General features: G+C 39.1%; 1 protein-coding gene across 2 annotated transcripts in view; it reads left to right on the top strand.

The window, feature by feature from the left end:
- tmtc3 (transmembrane O-mannosyltransferase targeting cadherins 3) overlaps positions 1-17,767 on the top strand; it is a 26,859-nt gene extending 9,092 nt beyond the window's left edge. For both annotated transcript variants that reach the window (XM_034878229.1, XM_034878230.1), the window contains exons 5-14: positions 1,005-1,120; positions 2,688-2,860; positions 6,525-6,777; positions 8,749-8,897; positions 9,261-9,381; positions 9,544-9,655; positions 10,776-10,879; positions 11,551-11,720; positions 12,583-12,809; positions 14,958-17,767. In XM_034878229.1, coding sequence (XP_034734120.1) covers positions 1,005-1,120; positions 2,688-2,860; positions 6,525-6,777; positions 8,749-8,897; positions 9,261-9,381; positions 9,544-9,655; positions 10,776-10,879; positions 11,551-11,720; positions 12,583-12,809; positions 14,958-15,832 — 2,300 coding nt within the window. In that variant the 3' untranslated portion in view covers positions 15,833-17,767. The remainder of the gene's footprint in view (positions 1-1,004; positions 1,121-2,687; positions 2,861-6,524; positions 6,778-8,748; positions 8,898-9,260; positions 9,382-9,543; positions 9,656-10,775; positions 10,880-11,550; positions 11,721-12,582; positions 12,810-14,957) is intronic.
- Positions 17,768-21,913: the final 4,146 nt, after the last annotated feature.

The following is a 21,913-nucleotide window of genomic DNA, read 5'->3' as shown; positions in this document are numbered from 1 at the left end:
TTTCAAACCATCAAAGTGGCAGTTGCCCCCCCCCTCCTCCTCAAAAGCTAAAGACTCAGAAATGGCACATACTGATGAAAGCTCATTGTGGGACTGGCTCTGAAAAACTGGAGTTTTAGGGGACCACTAAGGTCTATATAAAAGACACTTCAGATACTCTATTAGGGGACCACTAAGGTCTATATAAAAGAGACTTCAGATACAGTATTAGGGGACCACTAAGGGCTATATAAAAGAGACTTCAGATACAGTATTAGGGGACCACTAAGGTCTATATAAAAGAGACTTCAGATACAGTATTAGGGGACCACTAAGGGCTATATAAAAGAGACTTTAGATACAGTATTAGGGGACCACTAAGGGCTATATAAAAGAGACTTCAGATACAGTATTAGGGGACCACTAAGGGCTATATAAAAGAGACTTCAGATACAGTATTAGGGGACCATTAAGGGCAATATAAAAGCATCCAAAGAGCATGGGGATTTTTAAAATAATGCTACTTTGAGTCTGCAACAGCTATGTCTGTCTCTCTGCTTCGGTTTCACTCACCACTGAGTCTTACTTAATGTCTTGGGCACTATCTGATACTGTGTTATGTTTAAAAGGTTCTAATTAATTAAATAATTGCTTAACGCATTTGGATGAAGTTTTGTGTTGGAGTTTGGAACATTCCAAAATCTTAATTTTTTTAAAGATAAAAATGTTCACTGTATATGCATATTGGTTCCAAATATTAGTTATTGGTTTTATTATCTACTAATTATCGGTATCGGCCTTAAAAAGGCAACAGAATTGGTCGGACGCTCCATTACACAAAAGGATCAATTGTGTCCTCAAGAAAAGAGGTGGTAGGGCTGCATTGCATTAGGGTTTGGTGTATATCATTTTGATCAAGAAAATCTGTACCAAGAATTTGCCCACTTTGTATAAAATGGACAAATCACTGTAACAGGTTGCATATATACTGCCTTATTTGTGTATATTCCCTTTTTGTTTTTCAGTTTGGGCTCCCATTGCTCTGACAGTTGTGTTGGTGGCTGCAGCAACACTGTGTAAGGAGCAGGGAATCACGGTCGTCGGCATCTGCTGTGTCTATGAAGTGTTTGTTGCACAAGGGGTAAGGCATCAAAAACTTCCTATTGGTCACAAACCTGCTATATCAAAGCATGGCTGGCTTTATACTACAGAGTGTTTTAAGCATACAGTAAAAGGGAGTGTTGAAAAGCAGTTGCCACCTGGATTTAGTTAAGTTTAAATGTAGGTATAGGTAGTATATTAGACCATGGCTGCTGTACCTGTATTTACCCTCTGTAAAAGATACTCTGTTGGACCACCTGTCTCTTTAAGCTCCCCCTCCCGAAAAGCCAAGTCTGCTCTGATTAGTCAGCTTTCCGCATCGGCGTTCCTGTTGTTCCTGTTTTTATTTCTCTACAGTCGGGGGTGTCACTACCCAATGTGAGTTGATAGGGATGGGAATGACAGACGCCTCCTGATACGATATCATCACAATAATTTAAAATGTTGCAATATTCTGCGACATATTGCAATTTATAACCTTTATTCCAACTTCTAATTTTGCCCAATTTCAACTGATCTCCCCAAAAGGAAACATTGTCAACATCGGTTTTATCTTATAAGATACATTTCTCTGTTTGTTTATCTCACTTCAATTTGTGTTGCTGCCAAATGGGATTGTCAAGCAGACAAACTGACCAACACATAATAAAAGATTGGTACTTAGCGCCTGTGTATCATTACAGTATTGCCCCTGAAAATATCGCGATACTATGTTGTATCGATTTTTTTTTTTTCACCCCTATGAGTTGAGTGCAGATGTGAGTCGCGCATGCATCACTTTGCGACAAGTAGCATACAAGATACTAACGAGAGACTTCTGTCAATGTCAAGACTGTAAAAAGGGACCTACGTACGAAGTTTGTTCACTGCTGGCTGCAAGCGAGCAATCAAACAATCATAGATAGCTAAAACATTTTTGAAATGATTTCCATCTTCAGTTATTGTTTGTAAAAGTTTATTAAGTAAGTTTATTAAAAAGTTTATTATTTAATGGATTTCACAAATGTCAGTATGACACGTTATGCCATAAACCGTTTAATTCTAAGAATGTGCAACTCACATCTACATTTGCCTCACTTCGGGTAGTGACACAGTGCTTTAACAGAGTATACAGCAGGACTTTGTGCCGTGAAACACACCACTAAAGGCTTTTAAACAGAATATTACACATCTAGACATGTTCCAGCAGTAATGTGACCTAAAATTGGGGAGAATTTACCGACATTGGCAGCCAAGATTACAGCTTCTCCGGCGTTAGCATGTATCTTACGTGACACAGAGACAAGAGCAGAAAACACCCCTGAAAGTGGAGCCTTTTTTTTTGTTGCTCACAGTGATTCATTGGAAATACATTTACCTCAATAATGGAAGCTTTGCCCATGTTTAACGTTAACATTTGACATTGTAATATTATAGATATTACAGCAAATATGGAAAAACATAATAGTTTCCCTTTAAATGTTTTACATCACAAGCCTAAATTACAATGGAATAGTCATTTAAAGTATAAAAAATGTGTAATTTAAGTCTGAAAGTGTGTAGGAACCCCTTACGCTATAATGTTAAGTTGAAGCTTCCTGTGTTTCTCCTACTTGCAATTCTCTCAGTTTACCTTGCCCCTGCTGTTGAACACACTGCGCCAAGTAGTGCAGGGTAAAGACGGGTTCCCCTACGCTGTCTTGCAAACTCTGCTAAAGCTCATTGTCCTCGTCATCAGCACCCTGCTACTTGTCGTCATCAGGGTCCAAGTCATCCAGTCTCAGCTTCCTGTCTTCACCAGGTAGGCAGCACGATCTTATCAGCTGTAACATAAGGCTGCTTAAACTGCATTTCAGTCCTCATTGTTCCAATCAAAAACACTTAAAGTTTACTTTGCACAGTAACTGTTACTGATATGAACAGTTTTTTTTGTGTGTGTGTTTTGCAGTTCAATCTTGGCCAGTATTTAAAAAGTCTAGTTCTGCAGCTGCTGTATCTTATCTGCATAAAAGGAAAAGAAGTTTGTAGATGTTAAAGGGCAGTGGAATACAGTCAGAGTCATGATTTAAGTGCAGATGGATTGCAGAATTATATAAACACATTATACAAGTCTGGTTCTTTATTCATTTCAGATTATGTAATAGTTTATATAATGTCTTCTTATTTGATTATGAAGAAAATCTTCCCATGGCTTCTGACTTCCTGCTGCTGATGGATGTTATTTACAGGCCTACAACGTTTTTGTAGTGCATGAAGTTCTGCAATTAGAGTAAATTATACATACTGTACATGCATTAGGGTTGTAAGTGTAGCTCAACATCCTTGATTTCAAAGTTTAGAAGCAATCAGTTGCGAAGAGATCAGTGAGCCTTAATAGTGAAATATTAGGGGTGTGAATCTTCACTGGTGCCACGATTCAATTACTATTCTGTCAACGATTCAAATCGATTTGATATGCAGATGCATCACGGTGCCTTACCTCCTCAATATTATTATATATTGTTAGACATAGGTTTTATCAACAAATTCAAGCATTCAGATATACATGAACTCACCTATGCTCTTAAAAAAGAAACTTCCTGAATGTAGCGGAGTCTGAACACAACAAATGGCAAAAATACAAAATACCTACAAAATCTCCAAGCAATATCAGTAGGCAATAATCGATTATAGTCTGTCACTAGATCTTTGCAGAATTGTCTAGGTCCGCATCACCACGCATCAATGCAATGATTATTTCAACACGCCTATTTAGAGAAAATCTAGTGGTTTTTAAATATAAATGTTCCTCAAATGCTTTCTAATAAGCATTGTAGCATACACAATGTGGCTCCTTAACACATGCTGATGACAAATGGTATTTGGCATGTGATATTTATGCTGTAATGGGATATTTATGGTGTTGGAGGTAACAGTGAGATTGTTATTGATTGTTGAAATATCAATTCTGTGTCACAAATAGAGCTGGGCAATATGAAGAAAATCAAATATCCCAATATTTTTAACCAAATACCTCAATATCGATGTTGTGGCAATAATGTAGGATTGACAATTGTGCTTATACAATTTATGCACACAATGTGATTTTTCATAAATAATAATCAGTTATGTTGATATAATAACTATGTGGATAAAGGCAAATAATAGAACAGCTAGAACAGCTTAGTGTGTTCAGAAAATGACACAACTTTACTGTCATGTAGCCTTTTGAAACTAAGAAAAGACAACACTTATCTAGCGGTATCTAGCCTCAGATATCAATATAATATTGATTTATTGCCCAGCCCTAGTCACAAACACCGTACGTTATGAACAAAGTGCACTTACAGAGAAACAAAAGTACACACAAAACAGAATGACATGCAAGGGAATAACACAAAGTGGCAGTGATTTGGGCTGTTGTTCAGAGCTGCTATGGCTGCAGGTACACGGTTTTTGCTAATAATAATAAATTATTTGTATTAATCCCAGTGGGGTAATTATAATTTACACTCTGTTTTTATTCCACACTACGCACAGGCCTGACATACATACACATGCTCAGGTCCTTTTACATGCACAAATGGAGACTCATGTCAGAATGGGGGGGCTGTGACTGCTGGACAGGCGCCCTGAGCCTAACCCTTTAAAGTTCTGCTTTAAAAATGATGTCAGAGACTAAAACTGTCCTACTTCAAAAGTCTAAAATATTTTTGCATGAGGATGTGTTGTTTGTGACCAACGTGGTGTTGTGGGGGCACTTTGTCTTTATGAACATACTCATCAACATTTCATATTCTTCTATATTAGTTTTATGTAGATAAGGAGGACCTGTGTTTTACAAGCTGCTGTTCTTATTCAAAAGATTAGTTTTCATTCAAAAAATAATGCGCATGTCAAACCATAGACCATCAAACTAAAGTAATGAATTATAGCTAAGATTATATTGCTGATTTATTTACACTGAATTACCTACCTATGACTGCAAAAGTGGCAAGTGTCAAAAGTTGAGCCAATTTTACTTTGGTAAATAACCTTGTGATTTATTCTGTTTATAGTTCTATTGAATTAAGTGTTGATTAAGGGTAAACTTTTTTTTTAATTATCTGTACAGGATTCCACAGCAGCCAAATGGCATTGGATAACAAAGATAAAATTACAGACAATTAGTCTAGATATGCTTATCCTTTAGCCATAATCCCTAAAGATGTCTACAGATTGTCTGAAAGAATTTCTGGGCTCAAGCCATAACAATACTGCATGTTTAGATTATAACCATTCCAGTTGTGATCCAGAAGTGATCCCCGAAACAAGTTTGGACTACTGCTGCACTGGAGCAGTTTAGATCAAATACAGGCTGGAGTAAATACCAAAGGGAGACCGATTAGGAGTTATGGGTATGGAAGTGTCACTGGCAGTTGTTCAGACATGTTCAGTGTGACTGCAGGATAAACGCTGGCTTCATTCACATTTTTGAGCGCTGTCTTTTTAAAATCTTAAATCAAACGTTTTCATTCTCAGAGTCTTCACCAGATGGTAGGATTGGGCAGTAATGCGGTATACCATGGGGGTCTTGAAAATAGCAACGGAATCAGTTTCAATACCGTCACAAACAAAAGTGCTATGCACTTATATATGAGACAAGGATTTCAAATTAAATATAATTTATGTAATGCCTAAAAATGCTTAAGTGTGCTTGGCATCACGTGGAGGAGAAAGAGAGGGGGGGGCGGGGGATGGCAAGTCGTGCACTGAGTGACCTGGTCTCGAAGAAGAACACGACTTGTGCAGTTTGGCAGCATTTGGGGTTCTGACATCATGGGAAGGGAGAGGTGTTTCCGGACTAGTGTTTGGTTTTCAGTTTCTGAACGGTGCAGACACAAGCCAACATTTTGGGGACACCATCTGGGCCTTACGTCATCATTTTGAATTAGTCGGGGTAATAGCATATATTGCGGTAAAATGGGTAGGAGGTTTGACGGTATCAAAATTTGGATACCGCTCTACCAGATGGGTTACATATTTCTACATATATATACATATTTTTACCATGCTTTTTTACTTGTCTGTCCATCTGACACTGGTGTAAAATAAAACCGCTACTAGCCAGAAAGGAGCATTATATCCATTATGGAATCAGGAGCACACGTCAGCCCATCTGGATGATGCAGTTGTTAACTTGTTGCCTGTGTTTCCGTATACACAACAGTGAAGGATGAAAAGGAGAGGACCAAAAAAGAAATTATGGGAAAATAGCGTTTCTAAACTGGTTAGCAGGAACATGTAGAAAAGAAATAAGGCAGTTTTATTTTCTTCTGCAGTCTTAGCTTTTTCCTCACAAACATCATTCCAGTGTACCATATTGCTAGGAACTGTTCAAAACCATTACACCCTACATGCTACACACCTTCTTTTTAATCAACTCCTGCTGTACCAATCTAATGCTCTATTACTTGGATTAACTTTTATTCTGTCTTCTTTTGTAGATTTGATAACCCGGCAGCAGTCAGCCCCACTCCCACTCGACAATTGACTTTCAACTACCTACTTTCTGTGAATGCATGGCTTTTGTTTAATCCCTCTGAGCTCTGCTGCGACTGGACCATGGGCACCATTCCTCTGGTGGAGTCACTCCTAGACCTCCGTAACCTGGCCACCCTGGTGTTCTACACTTTTCTGGGACTGCTAGTTTACCACAGCCTGCGCTACAGACACAGCTCTGCCAAGACTGTCATCATGGTGAGAGGAAGCTCTGCCAGATTATTGAAATGCATTGTGATGCTCCATAAACACAAAGCTGTCACCTCACTACTTTAACAATTGCGTAGTCGACAGTAATATCCAGATAAATGTTATTTATCACCCCAATCTTTAAGCATGCTTTCCACAGCATCTGTATGTTGCGTCTGTGTAAAATAAATATATAAATCCAAAAACATATATATATTTTTTTAATTTAGCAAACCGAGGAAATAAAATGATATACATAGGCAATATCGGGCAGCCCAAATGAAAAAGGATAAAATACAAGCTCTTACTTAAGTGAGCAGTCAATAACAAATTAGCGTCTGTTGTGCAACAGGCACATGGCTCTCTCACTTGAAGGTCAGGAAACTTCCTCTCAGTATTGCTTTAAGCTTAAGTTTAGAAAAGGGGACCACAAATCAACACAAAATAAACGGAATAATGACCTTTGCAGCAGTTGGAATATGTTGAATAACAATATCATACCACATGAGCGTACTTAGCTACACTGCAAGGCTGTAAGCTGTCTCACATGGAGCAGGAGAAGCATGAACTTGTTTTAGACAACAGTTGCTTTTTCTACCTATGTGGGCTCCTGGCTGTGCAATAATTATCATTGTTCTTAGCAATTATTCTCCTGGTTATTTTCTTGATTAGTCATTTAGATAAAAGCTGAAAAATTATACACAGTAACAGACTGATGGATTCTGTCCATGTCCCTACTTTGCTTTAACTGAAGAGGGATTGTCTATGTACGTGTGGAATGCTTCCTTTGTTCAGTAGATGGTATCGCCCAGAGACTCAGAGGCCATCTTTTTTTTTTAATCCTCCGTGTCCTCCTTGGCTACTAGCAATTGCGTGGGGGCGTGTGCGCAATCATGAAATGCTTGTATCATGTGGACGGGGAGTAATAAGATGTATTTGTATTACTTATAATATATACAAGTATGTATTATAAAAATAGTTTCTTAGATGCATCGCGATTCTCTCTAGAACGATTCAATGCTCAATATCAATAAGTTAATAATGGATTTTTATATATACTGTGTGTGTGTGTGTATATCTGTGTAGATATACGGTCTTTGAAGCGCTGTAAATATGTGGGAATATCCATTTTGCATTCAGTTAAAAAAAACTAAAAACATTCAAATTTTAATTGGTGGTCGCTTTCCAACCAAACTATCAGATCAAATATATCAGTTCATCTACTTCATACCATTACATGTGACCACCTCTTGTTTCATGTTCTAAGAAGCCAATTCTCCACCTGTAAACATGACTAAGTCTGACATGGGAGAATACTGTGAGAGAAGGTGTATATGCAAAAGTATGTTTGAGGTGTAAACATGGAATAACTACAGAATAAAAACCTCAGTAGACAAAACATTTCATTAAAACTTGTAACAGAACGTGGAATGTCAAGGATACAGATTAACCGTATATATCAAATGTGCAACTCCCACAACAAGACCCTATTTAACATTCAGATCTCTTCATAAAACATATTATTCCTTTTGATTGCACTTGTGCTATATTGAAAAACTGATCAACCCTCAGAATAGTCTAAAGAATAGTTTCATTTGATCAATTCATTATTTTGGGCAAAAAGGCAAAGATAATTTCTCAGAGCCCAAGGTGACATCTTGAAATTGCTTGTTTTGTCCGACCCACACAAATAATTTATTTAGTCTACTATTACAAAAAACAGCATTAAATCCTCACATTTAAGAAGCTGGAACCATTTTTGTTAGACAAATTACTGAAATTGTTTATTACATTGTATCTGTAGATCAACAAATTGTCTAATTCACTGTTGTTTTAGCCAGAGTGAATATATTTTTAATATTTTCTTCATGTTTGTTACATGTGAAGGCAAGCTCTTAACGTGACTATGTAGTTACAAGTGCCATTAAAAAATAATATGGCTAAATCGGACTGAAATAATTATTTTGCTTTCTCCTTCAGGCCCTGTCTTTGATTGTCCTGCCCTTTATTCCTGCGTCCAACCTCTTCTTCCCTGTGGGGTTTGTTGTGGCAGAGAGGGTACTTTATGTGCCCAGCATGGGCTTCTGTGTCCTTGTTGCACATGGATTCAAGATTGTCTCACATAAAGGGTAAGTGCTTGTCCAAAATTATGTTACTGCCTTGAATATAATCTATTATGCAAATCAACAAAAACCGCTCACGCCTTTTGTGCCTCAGGAAAACATCAATTACAGAAGGTGTAATTTCTAATGTTCTGAGCTTGTTTTCACTAGAGACAACTGTTACGACAGCGTTACTCAATGTTGATTGGCTGCAATCCTGCCCTTTTTGTTTTCTAAATGGGGTGTAGACCTTGTTAAATATGTACCAAGTCATAGCTAATGATTTACTGACAAATTGATCAAGTTTGTCAAAATGTTTAATCTCAACAATTTGGTGTGTTGCATTTCCAAAGCAATATCATTTGAAACTCTTTACATTGTTCTTTGTAGACACTTGAAGAAGATCTCCTGGTTGATAATTGGGGTGCTTTTAACTACACATGCGGTGAAAACATTCAACAGGAATTGGGACTGGGAGTCAGAATATACTCTATTCACCTCTGCCCTGAAGGTAAGCTGGAAAGAGCAGGAAGGCAGCGTTGCCAGTGTATCTTGGTGGTTTCCCAATTTTAAAACAAATCTTTAATCAACTTGTGATAAAAGCCCTTGTTAAACAGTAACAAATGACTAGTAATAATGAGTCGGTCTTTTCATAAATTGTCTGTTTCTTCAGGTCAACAAGAACAACGCCAAGTTGTGGAATAATGTTGGCCACGCTCTAGAGAACCAAAACAATTATGCAAAGGCACTGCAGTACTTTCTCCAGGCCACTCGCGTCCAACCAGGTAAGAAACATAAATCATTACGGAATTTAGAAATTTGTAGAAAAATGATGGTATTGCACTATTGTGGGGATCTTGTGAGATCTCCTGTAATGTTTTGTATTTAGTGGGATACACAGTGTACTGATAATGTTATCAAAAACCTGTGACACAAGCATGTTTTTATCTGTTGATAAACTGTACTACCAGTTCTTTGCCAGAAACAAGCAGACCAGGGGGGCTAGACCAAATAACAGAAACACCTACAACACAGTAGTAAAATATCATCAATCTATATGTGAACCTTTTCATGAGAAGCTGTAACAGTAACAGATGCTTGGTTCTCACTGCCTGCATTCTTGATGTGTCAGTCCCACTGTACAATTGTGCAATTCAATAAGGGAAATTACAATTTCTTAACACTGTTGGTGGCACCTGACCAACAAACTGCCAACATTATGTATTAGAGAAGCACAATTGTCTGTAGAAAGAAGGCTCCCTCTCTCAAACACACAACTGCATTTGTATTAACTTTTGCTTCTCGGAACGTTACTTTTTTTCACTCTGTATGTTTTCCCTTGGTTCACGATTGAACAAAAAGAAAATGGACAGGAAAAGTGTGTGCATCAAAAATAGGAGGAAATAAGACGTACGTGAGTTCAGCCTCTTCCAGCAGCTCTGTTTTGCTTCATGGCAGAGTTTTCAGGAAGCTGAACAGCTCAACAGTTTTGCCGGTTTGCCACCCAAGAGTGTTTCCCCAAGATTAACGGTGTAAACACATTAACCCGATAAGGATTTCCTGCTATGCTAAGCATCAGTTCTGTCCTGTCTGACCCCTTTTATTAATTCATATTAATTGGTTCCCAGAAGAACTTTCTTTGCTTCTTCTGAAAGTTACATTTTTCTCTTAAGTACAGTACATACATTTTTTTTTAAAAAATCTCATAATGTGTACTTAGTTTAGCATTTGTGGAATGTTACAACAAAGCAACGTGGGAGATGCATGGAAAAATACTTTGGAAATAAACAGGGTCAGGTGAGAAATAAATGGATTTAATAGAAATGCAGAGATAATTCATATTTCAACCTGTAGTTGATTTTTTTCATTGTTGTCTTGCTTATACTCCAATCAATGTTTCCACAGATGACATTGGTGCTCACATGAATGTTGGAAGAACCTACAAGAACTTGAACAAGTCCAAAGAGGCAGAAGAGGCCTACTTGGTTGCCAAATCCCTCATGCCACAGGTATCTCATCATGTCACATACCTGTTGCATGTAGCTAAGCAAAAGTCCAAACTAAAATATGTATTCATTCATTCACGCTCAGGATTAGCCACACCTCTTGGATCCTTGCTTGTACAATCTTCAACATTTTTGATATAACTACGTGATATGCTTGTGTGTCTCTTTCTAAAAAGCCTCACCTGTCAGTGTTCAACTGAAGCATGCTTGTTTTGTTCTTGTTTTCAAGTTGAAGCAGATCAACTGGAAACATGCCATGGCAAACTGCAATTTAATACCAAGAGCTGACTCTGCCTTGGATTTTTTTTTTTTTATCCAAGAGGCAGCTCCCTCGTGGTTCACACAGCTGACTAATGTTCTCGTAGGCCGTGTTTCGAAACAAGGTTCTGGGGTCTTATAAGACTCCTGAACTATTTTGAAGGTTACTCCCATTGTTGTCTGTGTTTCCACCACATTTTAAAGACCCGAAAAGATTAGGGAAATTATAACATGACAGAATCAGAAAATAAGGAAAAAAGAAAGAGAGAAAGAAAAGTGGACAGATTTAGGGCTGAACTATATAAGGAAAACATTGAATTGCAATTTTTGGCAGATGACCAGATGATCAGATTTGCATCATCAAGCATGTTATGGATGACTTTCCGATCAATGACTTCTCTGTTGACCACCATCAGGTCATTCCTGGTAAGAAGTATGCGACACGTGTGGCCCCCAACCATCTCAACGTTTATATAAACTTGGCGAATCTGATCCGAGCCAATGAATCAAGACTGGAGGAGGCTGACCAGCTCTACAGACAAGCAATCAGCATGAGACCAGACTTCAAACAAGCCTACATCAGCAGGCAAGACTGTTCATTTTGTTCCAACTGTAGTACCGCAACATCTTATGTTTTCTTTTTTAAGACTTACCTGTGAACAGTTTGTCTTAAATTGGATTTTTTTTGTTTTTGACCATATGTCTATTCTGACCTTTAGAGTCACACATGAGGCAGATCTACAGTGCTGTCAGTAATCTTTTGGACAGTGACACGTTGTTGTTGTACGGAGCCTCCCTGGGCTCAGCTGAAAGAAATAAACTAAACCGTGAGCCAAACAGGAAAGACATTCTATATATAGCCTATTCTTACCTTAATTATAACTTGTCTCCTCCTAGTTGTAATACAACACTTACTGTTAAAACATAAGTTTGGAGACACTACCTTATTTAATTACTAAATTAATAGATATTTTTGCGTCTGTGTTGTAGTTTATATATGTCTAAGCACCGCCGGCTGCTACTAGAGACCAATCTTATTTCTCCAGGTTGGAGGGCAGCTCATTGTTAACCCTACTACGTTAGGAAAGTTGAATCATTTGTGATTTAATATCATTTCACTATAAAGTAATTGATCCCAGAAGTTTGAATCTGTGAATATCTTTCCTCCTTGCTCATGTCTATTAAACCGTGCTCACGGGTTGTTAAACCGAGAGCGCAGATTATGAATTTGTGCGCACGGTTTAGTTTGCACCCAAGCATGACAAAAATGCTGCCTACGCTGCTTGTCTGGGCTTTCTGGTATTTAGGGGAATTAGACTTTCCCAATGAAAAAATAGGCATTATATTGAAAATTTTATACCGTAAATCACCAATCTTGTAAAATATATAATTGCCAGTCTTTGACTCCTGATTTTGATGTGCTTTTAATTTAATTTAATTTGTCTCAGAGGGGAGCTGCTTCTGAAGATGAACAAGCTCACAGAAGCCCGGGACGCCTACCTCCGAGCCTTGGAGCTTGACCCCTCCAACGCTGACCTGTGGTACAACCTGGCCATCGTCAACATTGAGATGAAGGACCCATCAGAAGCCCTGAAGAACTTCAACCACGCCCTGGAGCTAAACCCACGTCACAAGCTGGCGCTCTTCAACTCAGCCCTTCTCATGCAGGAGTCTGGTGAGTGAGGCCAGTCTCTGGCTGGGGTTAACGTGAAGTGCTAATTAAAAGCGCTAGGCACTTCTTTATTGGCTTTTTTTACGCCAACTGGTATGAACAAAGAGAATAACTACCTGATGATACATTTTGGGTGTAACCAGGCTCTTAAGAATTGACCCTTAGAAACCCTGCGATCATGGCCTAGTCAAGTCACGCTTCATCATGTGTGTTTATTGTGATTTAAAAACTTCTCATAAGTAGTTGCAGTTAAAACAAGTTTGACTGAAAGTTTAGGCGGTTTATGTTAGCTTTCAAAGCCTTTATTTTTTTTTTGCTTTTGTAAAACTTGCTGCAGTGATCATGCTTTTATTACGACCAGCACATTCCTGCTGCCGGTTAATCCGGTGCAGAAGCTATATTTGAAGAGGACTCGGGGTTGAAACATTGTATGTATGGTTGTTCAAACAGAACTGACAGACATGAGTCATTTAGTGAAAAATAATTCTTGTTGACAGAGCATGTTTTCCTGTGTGCTCACCTTAGCATGACTCTGGAACTGTCGACCTTTAAAAGAGAACGGGTGAAAAGCTTTTATTGCTACTTCATCAATCAAGGGGTTTCCAACAGTTTGTGCCCCCATTGAAAAAGAAAAAACAGTGACATCTACTCTTAAAAAGGATTTATAACATTCATGTCTAAATTGTTATATAGTATTATGCAACATGCTCATACAACCTGCTTCCTCCATTCTGCAGATTCTATTTTTTTAATTGGACTTATCACATTCTTGAATTTCTTCTCTTCAGTCGCAGTAGATTTTCAACTTGGATAAACAACACATGTAAAACATCAAATGTTCATGTGGTAATATTGTTTTTACACTTTTACAGTCTTGAAAACTAGATGCACCCTAGCGGCAGCATTCATTTGCAGCCAGGGTAAGTCTAGCAACTCTCCGTTTGCTTGCGAGCTGGAAAAACCAAACTGTGGTCCGGCCAATCGCATTGTGTATAGAGTCGGTGGGCGGGCCTAACATAATTGATGGCAGAGTTGCAATGGTTCCGTGTGAATTCCCCAATAGAATTCCCTGCTAATGAAAACAAAGAAGATGGCTGCTGCTGGTGAACAGCGGACTCTGGAAGACTTTGAGTTAAGCACGGAAGTCATTCTTAAAAAAGGAAGATGTGTTTTGGAGTTTTGTGAACCGGATACGGCTAATGTTTAATCTATCAATTAGCGTTGCTCTGGTTGGTTGTTGCTCTATCCTGTTGCGTGCAGAAGGTATTTGAAAGACAACCGTTTATCTCGCCCTGGGATTGAGTCCTGCCAACGGTGAGTTCCCAGACCCAACGTCTTGATGTGGGTCTGGCTTGTCAGACTAGCATTCTCCGGTAGCTCTTTTAATTGGTATGGTTCATGGTTTGCACTCATCTCTCTCAACAGAGTTCAACAAAGAGTCACTTGACAGTAAACTGCAGTAGCCCTAACTCTCTTAATTATTTGCAGACATGTTTGAAGAGCTGGGTTGTGTTTGCCATTTAGTTTTTAGATTTTCTACAACAGGTGGCAAGGTGTTAATGTGGGCAGAGCTGCAAGAATGCCACGTTATTTCCTTCTCATTCTTGTGTTTACTTTCCTGAATTGCACCAATTTCCTCAAGCAAATAGTTTGCCCGCTTTTAGAAAAGTTTACATTTTCAACTGAAATCATTATTATAATCTTTTATCAGTAAGCACCAGTATTTTTTATTTTTTTTTGGCAATTTAGGCCTTTTATTTGTGATAGCTTTAAAAAGGGAAAAAGAGGGGGAATGACATGTAGGAAAGTGCCATAGGTTGGAATCGAACCCGTAGCCACTGCGTTATGGACCGAGCATCTACCTATCTATGGATGGGCGCTCTACCAGTATGTCACCCAAGCACCCAACAAACTCCACATTTTTTATTCCCCCATTCCCTATGATCTGTTTTTTTTTTTACACCGTCGTTGGTGATGCATAGTCAGAGCATGGTTTGGCCCTAACTCTGACCTCGATTGTAACGTTGATTCAAAGCAACCATAACCCAGGCTTTAAATATCTGTAAGGCAAGACTATGTAGTTGATTATTAGTAGTGGATTATAATTTTTTTTAAAAGACACCTTTATATTATGTCTGCTTTCTGTTGCAGGTGAGCCAAAGTTCTGGCCTGAGGCCAACCGTCGTTTCCTGATCTACGTGGAGGAGGAGCCTGATGATGCCAACGGCTACTTCAACCTCGGCATGCTGGCCATGGATGCCAATGAAAATGCTGCAGCTGAGCGTTGGATGCGTAAAGCCATCAGTCTGCAAGCAGGCTTCCGCAGTGCCCTGTTTAATCTGGCATTGCTTTACTCTCAGTCCAAACGTGAGGTGGATGCACTGCCTGCGTTGGACGAGCTGCTGCGTCACCACCCAGAGCACATCAAGGGCCTAATCCTGAAGGGCGACATTCTCATGAATCACAAGAAGGACACGAGTGGTGCTAAAGCCTGCTTTGAACGCATTTTGCACATGGACCCCACCAATGTGCAAGGCAAGCACAACTTATGCGTGGTGTACTTTGAGGAGCGGGACCTGCCGCGTGCCGAGCGATGCCTGGAGGAAACACTGGCCCTGGCGCCGAATGAGGAGTACGTGCGTCGTCACTTAAGTATTGTGCGAAGTAAAATGGCTGCCATGAGCGCAGCAGGGCAACCACTTACTTCAGCAGGAGGAGCCACCATATCGGCTAAGGAGGAAAAGCAGAAGAGAGTTCAGAGGGGGGCCGAGGAAGTTGCTGAGGTTGAGGAGGAAGGGAGGGGTGCTGATGCTGTTTTAAAGAGGGCTGGGAATGAGAAGAATGTGCGGAAATCCTCTACAGAGGGAGGTGGTGTGGGCGTAGACCAATCAGAGTCTTTGGACAGTAGCCAGTCCGACAAGCAGACTAAGGTTAAGTCCACTAAAGAGATTAAAGATATAGAGAAAAAAAGGGCAGCTGCCTTGAAGAGACTAGAGGAGATTGAGCGCATATTAAGTGGTGATTGACATTGTCGTAATTTATAGCGGGACTACTTTTATAGAGCTCTTTAATGCTCAAGGATAAGACTGCATCCCCCCCTTAGAGTGTGTACTCTTAAACAATTGTCATTTTATTCCTTTGATTTATTCGTTTGTTTGCAGGCTGCTAAGCATGACCCTGTTGAATTAAACTAATCATGTAAAAAAGGGAAATGTTTATCTGCACATGAAACTTATGTAACACTAAGCACAAAGCCAATTTGGGATAATCTATTTAAAGCTCATGGCGGATGTAGATGCCAATGTGTGTGCTTCATCTTCATCACATATCAAAGATCTGGCGTAGTTCTATCAGTTTTGTTTTTCTATGTGTAGTCATTGTTTATCACTGGATTTTGTTTTCCCACTAAGAAGTGACTCACTCCCGTGTGTTATTGTTCTTAAAAACAATGATTGTATCGTGGACAATTAAGGGAAGTGACGTGATTTCACTCGACAGGATGATATCTGCAGAGCTGGCACCTCAAAATAACCCTCCACACTACATCCACACCAGGCTTGTTCTGTTGCGTCCTAAACATTTTATTGATTTTACTAGGCATTTCCTGCCACTACTACATTATCATTCTCTGTGCTCACAGCTGCCTTCACTTCAATTTAATTGTGATCCCATCTGAAGACTATTATATCACTCTATTTTTCACACAACCCCATCGCATCTTCACGCCTCTCCTTTAGACACAACAGCCACACATGAATGTTTTCCCTGCTTTTTTTAGTAAACTACCCCATACGCATCGCTTTGACCAAGGCAACACCCATTTTATGACGGTCAACAATGACGCACACGCATCCTCAGCGCCGTGCTTCATCATGTGTTCTTCATTTTGTAGTTCCTTCCCCTTCACAGTGGGAATTTTTACAGCACATTTGCAGAAAACGATCTCCACATTCATGCTAATGATGATGTATGGGCTTATTGGCACTAACATTGGGACATTCCTCCTTTTCATGTTTGTGTAGTAGCCTTTGTATTCACTTTCACTCGTGATTATTCTGAATTAAAAATACTCATCTCTCTGTAGTTACTATCATTTAAGACCGATGGGGGAGCGTACACAAATTAAAACCCAGCGTCGGATAATTAAACAATCCTCTACTCTGATTGAGACCACTTGAAGAAATGAGGCCAATAACTGATTGTAAGAAAACCTTTTGTTACTGCACAGTTGATCAACTCCCTGAAAGTCGTGTTCTTGGACAGACTTGTGATTGTAGCTGTGAAGCAGGTCAATTCATGACGTTCATTACATAGCAAATTTATTATTCATTCTTGCGAGCTGATGTTAATGTCTTCATAGCTCCCATTATATTCCTGTTTTTTTTCTTTACAGTGCAATAATGTGTTTCACTGCAATGATACTCTGCTCAGTGCAATTCTTTATAGTGGAATTACAAGAAAGAGGTTACATTGGTGCGTGCATTAGCAGCACTGTGGTGGTACTAAGGAGCCTTGCTATGCATTGACCTTGTTCAGCCCTGATATTCAATGTACATACAGTATGTATCCAGTTTTATTTATTATCTTTATTTGCACTGCGAATGCTGTCGATTTTTTTTTTTGTTTACCACTTACAGTATGCTTTAAATTCATGGTGCATTATTTTACCTATTCATTTTCAATTTGTGTACGATCACTTGTAAAACATGTCATAGATGTTTTTTTAATTTTAAACAACGTAGCCATGTCCGTGTTAAACATGTATGAAATATTCAATCAACTGTCTGCCCCAGAAAGTAGGCACAGCTGTGAACGACAAAACTGGTTTGCAACATTTTCTGTTACGCCTCATTTTGATGAGCAGCGGATTTTTGTAAAATTTTGAGATTTCATATTATTTTTTAATTTAATAGCCCTTGGTGGTGGGGGTCTAGGTTATTAAATAAAATGAGAAGACAACTTATTGTTTTTGTTCTACTGTCTGTTTGCAACCAATGCCTGCAGTGTTTCTGTTTGTGTGCTGCAGAAGTCAAGAATGTCAAGCCCGGTGCCAATCCAATTCAATATACCAAATTGAAATCCAATGTACCAAAAGTATGCCGTTGTCAGTGTCTCTGACCATTTGCATTTCCAAAGTAATGCAATTTATAAATATCTAACACAGCAATCTATCCCTTGATGTGATGCGACTTCCTGTCTGTGAGGAAGTGTACACGCTGTGAGCACCACAACTCAAAGGTCATTGTATTGGGATAAATGCAGAAATCTCAGAGGTGGGCATCTTAAAACCAGATGACAGATAAACTTGCATGGCTGAAATTTTTGGGTCTCTGTAAATTAGTGTGGTCTAGACCTACTCTATCTGTAAGTGTCCAGAGATAACTTGGTTATGATTTGACCCCATAGATAAAAGTTTATTGAATTAAATACCAAGATTGCCTTTTGGCCAATGAGTCTCGTTTCTCCCTACATGGACTGTTAACCTGCAAGCAATTAAACCCCGCTCATTTGTGAAGACTGATGAAAACGTGGTCCTACTCTGACTACAAACAGAAACCAGAAAGGTTCTGATGCCAAAATCTTGTCATGTTGCCTAGAGTTTCTGCACATATATGCAGAAATCTGACAGGGTAATCGATGTATAAACACAGTACAGTATTTACTTTTCAAGATTCTTTTGGGCATTTTAGGCCTTTTATTTAGCTGAAGACATCAAAGGGGGGGGGGGGGGGGGGGGGGGGAGAGGGAGAATGAAATGTCGCAGTCACACCTGCAGCGTCTAGGAGTAAGCTACACCTCTATACCATATATGGGTGAGTTACCCAGATAATTGAGGTAATTACTTTTGAACACTGTGGGAATGAAGTATCACTAAGAAGCTATGCACTTTTCTTGTCAAAAAAATAATAAAAAAGAGAACATACCAATCCAACAAGCTGAGCCAAAGCCGGATCTGTCAGCTTGTCTAAATCAAAGTAACAGTCAAGCTACCAGCCACAGTTGCACTGGGATGTGCTGTTATATCAGCATACTTTGCTTCAGGGCTTTTGCTGTAACATATTGGCTGAGGCTTATGAAATGTTGCATTCAATGTAAGACATGACATTCTGGGTTCACATCTGCTTCAAGGGTGTCAAACAATTTAAATTTTCAGTGCTATTTTCCTGTAAAAAAAAATTCGGGCTGCACCTGTTTTCATAATCGTTTATTCTGTTGACGACTACGGACGACTTTAGACTCTGTTGATCCCCTCAAAAAAGAGATGATTACGCAAAGGAAACTAGCACTCCCAAACCTGCCAATTAAAACAAACCTCCAAGTTTCAACAAACTTGAAAGTAAATTGTGTTCAACAAAATTGGAAGAATATCGTTTAGATTGGCAAGACAATTTGAAAAACTATAGGAAGTCCCTCAGAAACTCCGATCAGCCTATTACTCACTACAAAATAAGAACAACCCAAGGTTTATTTTAGCACTGTAGCCAGGCCGCCAGAGAGTCGCAGCTTTATTGAGCCACCTAATCCTATAGCTCTCAGTAGTGAAAGGAAAAACCTGACCGGTCTTGGTCTGGCCCAATGGCCAGCTTCTATCTGAATCCAATTTTGGTCACTTTGCCTCACACCTTTACGTTTCAAGTGTCCGCTGATTGGCAGACCAGGAAATCAATACTCAGGGAAGCTTTAGTAAAAGATATTGCACAGTAGAATATGTATATAAAAAGATACACACACACTTCACCACAGTCTCTCCAGGTCTGACCCCGGACCTCCCTCTGCCCTACTCTTGTTTCTTCCTTCCACCATGGTGTTTATTGCAGCTAATCAGTTAGACATTCGGTCTCCTGAGAAGACAGCAAGATGCACGCTAGCCCCGGAATCACTCTCGCTCCCTCCTTCTCTCCTGGCCTTTGAGATTTGTCTGCTACTTTTAGATATTTATTAGGTGAATTCTGTTTCAATTGTATATCAGGATCACTTTGCTCCAGTAATTCTGAAAATGTCTTATCTTAGACATGCCAGACAGGAGGCGGGAGCGAGGTCATCCCAGGCTAAGGGACGTTTTATTTTTTTATTCTCTCTCCTTATATATATGCTTCCTCAGGGCAATGTTATAAGGAAACACTCAATTAACTTCCACTGTTACATGGATGACACCCAATTATATCTATCAATCAAGCCAGACAAACCAGTCAGTAAGTTAAACTTCAAGCATGCATTAAAGATATAAAATCTGTTTTTTTTTACAATTTTCGGATGTTTAACTCAGACCAAACTGAAGTCAATGTGCCGGGCCCTAAACACCTCCGAACCTTATTATCTAACAATGTGTCTTCTCTGGATGGTATTGCCCTGGCCTCCGGATCTACTGTCAGAAATCTAGGAGTTCTTTTTGATCAGAATATATCCTTTAACGCCCACTTAAAACATATTGTGAAGGGGGTCTGGGGGTCTTTGGTAGATGGGATTTCCTGTATTCTGGTGCCTTTTTGGGATAGTCAGCTGGAGAAGTGCAATACCTAAATTTGTTCAGTTTCATAGCCTTTTGCTTTTTGACTTTTTGAGGTAGTGACTTTACAAACTACTTGTGCTTCAGGGCCCCTTGACCTCTCGGGCCCGCTAGGCTCATTCAGTAATCCATCCTTGCTCACATGCCAAACGTGTTTTGGCATGTGTGCTAAGTGGGTAAACCCCTGTATTAATGTAGATGTTATTCACACCAAACCAGTCACCTTTTAACCTCAGAAGGTAATAAATCATAGTGTTCAAAGTAGAACACTAAGTGTGGTTTACTAAAGTTGAATTGAAAAAAAAAATTACAACACCATTTGTATTTGTTGTAAACAAGTAGCCTACTTCAGTTTGACTTGTTTTTTTTCAACAGATATGAATTATGATGAACGAGCAACCTTCAACTACAAAATAAAACCAAAGTAGACAAACGTATGTATAATCAACTTTGTTGAGGGAATGGATGGGAAATCTATAGCAGTGGGTGCAGATGTAGAAGGACTTGTGAGGACATTAGATTTAAAAACATGGAATTATAACATAACACAGGATGTTTTACAGTAAAGCCAACACAAAAAAAACTGTTACGTTAACTGACCTGTCATGCCGGTTGAAGTTGGAACCAATGTATCAGCCAATGTAAGTGCTGGTAACTGTTTGCTTCAGAAGCCTGTAACTCTGCAGTGGATGAACCTGCAATGATAAATAAATAAAAGCTATTTTAACCCATTTTGCCAACAAGAATGGGGGAATCTTCAAAAATATCAACGATGGTTGTGCGGTATATAGATGTTTTTGGTGAAGAACCTCCCCATCGGCGGGTTTTTAAAAAACAATAAATCCTTTGTGGCATTTTATATGTTTTAATTTCTTCCTCACATCTTCAACTGTCTGCAGTACCCCATAGTGTGTTTGCTCTGGATACAACAACAACCCTATACATTGTCTTATTTCTCCATCAGTAAAATAGATTTTCCTTTTATTTTGTTTAGTGTTAATCATGTTTGAACATAAAAGTTAGAGTTCACTTTGGATAAGTGTGTGTTGCTTGGCAATAACCATCATTGCGTGTGTATTCACGTGGACGAGCTTAATAGGACCGGGCTAAGCTACGAACATGCATATTCATCACTTTGCGACAAGTAGCCTACAGGAACCAGCTAACTGCTAACGAGAGACTTCTGTATCGTCAATGCAATAAAAATGGACCTACAATACACATTGAAGTTGGTTCACTGCAGGCTACAAGCTAGCAATCAAACACAACAAAGGCTGTCACTTAAATGGCGTTTTGAGCTAACGTTAGCAATCAAACAATCATGGATAGCTTAAAGGTTTTTGAAATGATTTCCATCTTCTTATTGTTCGTAAAGAGAAAAGTTTATTATTTCATGGATTTCACAAATTTCAGTATGACGGTATGCCATAAACCGTTTAAATCTGAGCCAGCGCGACTCACATCTGCACTCGACCGACACATCCGGTAGCGACAACATGGTCAGTCAGGCTTGGTTCACATCATAAAGTCAAGTCTGCCTTGTGTAATTAGATACAGTATATTATCATTAAACAGCTCTGTGAGCATCCAACAATAAATC

The sequence above is a fragment of the Etheostoma cragini genome, chromosome 8 (genome assembly GCF_013103735.1).
Source record: "Etheostoma cragini isolate CJK2018 chromosome 8, CSU_Ecrag_1.0, whole genome shotgun sequence".
NCBI classification, from domain to species: domain Eukaryota; kingdom Metazoa; phylum Chordata; class Actinopteri; order Perciformes; family Percidae; genus Etheostoma; species Etheostoma cragini.
This window is presented reverse-complemented; position numbering and strand designations above follow the sequence as displayed.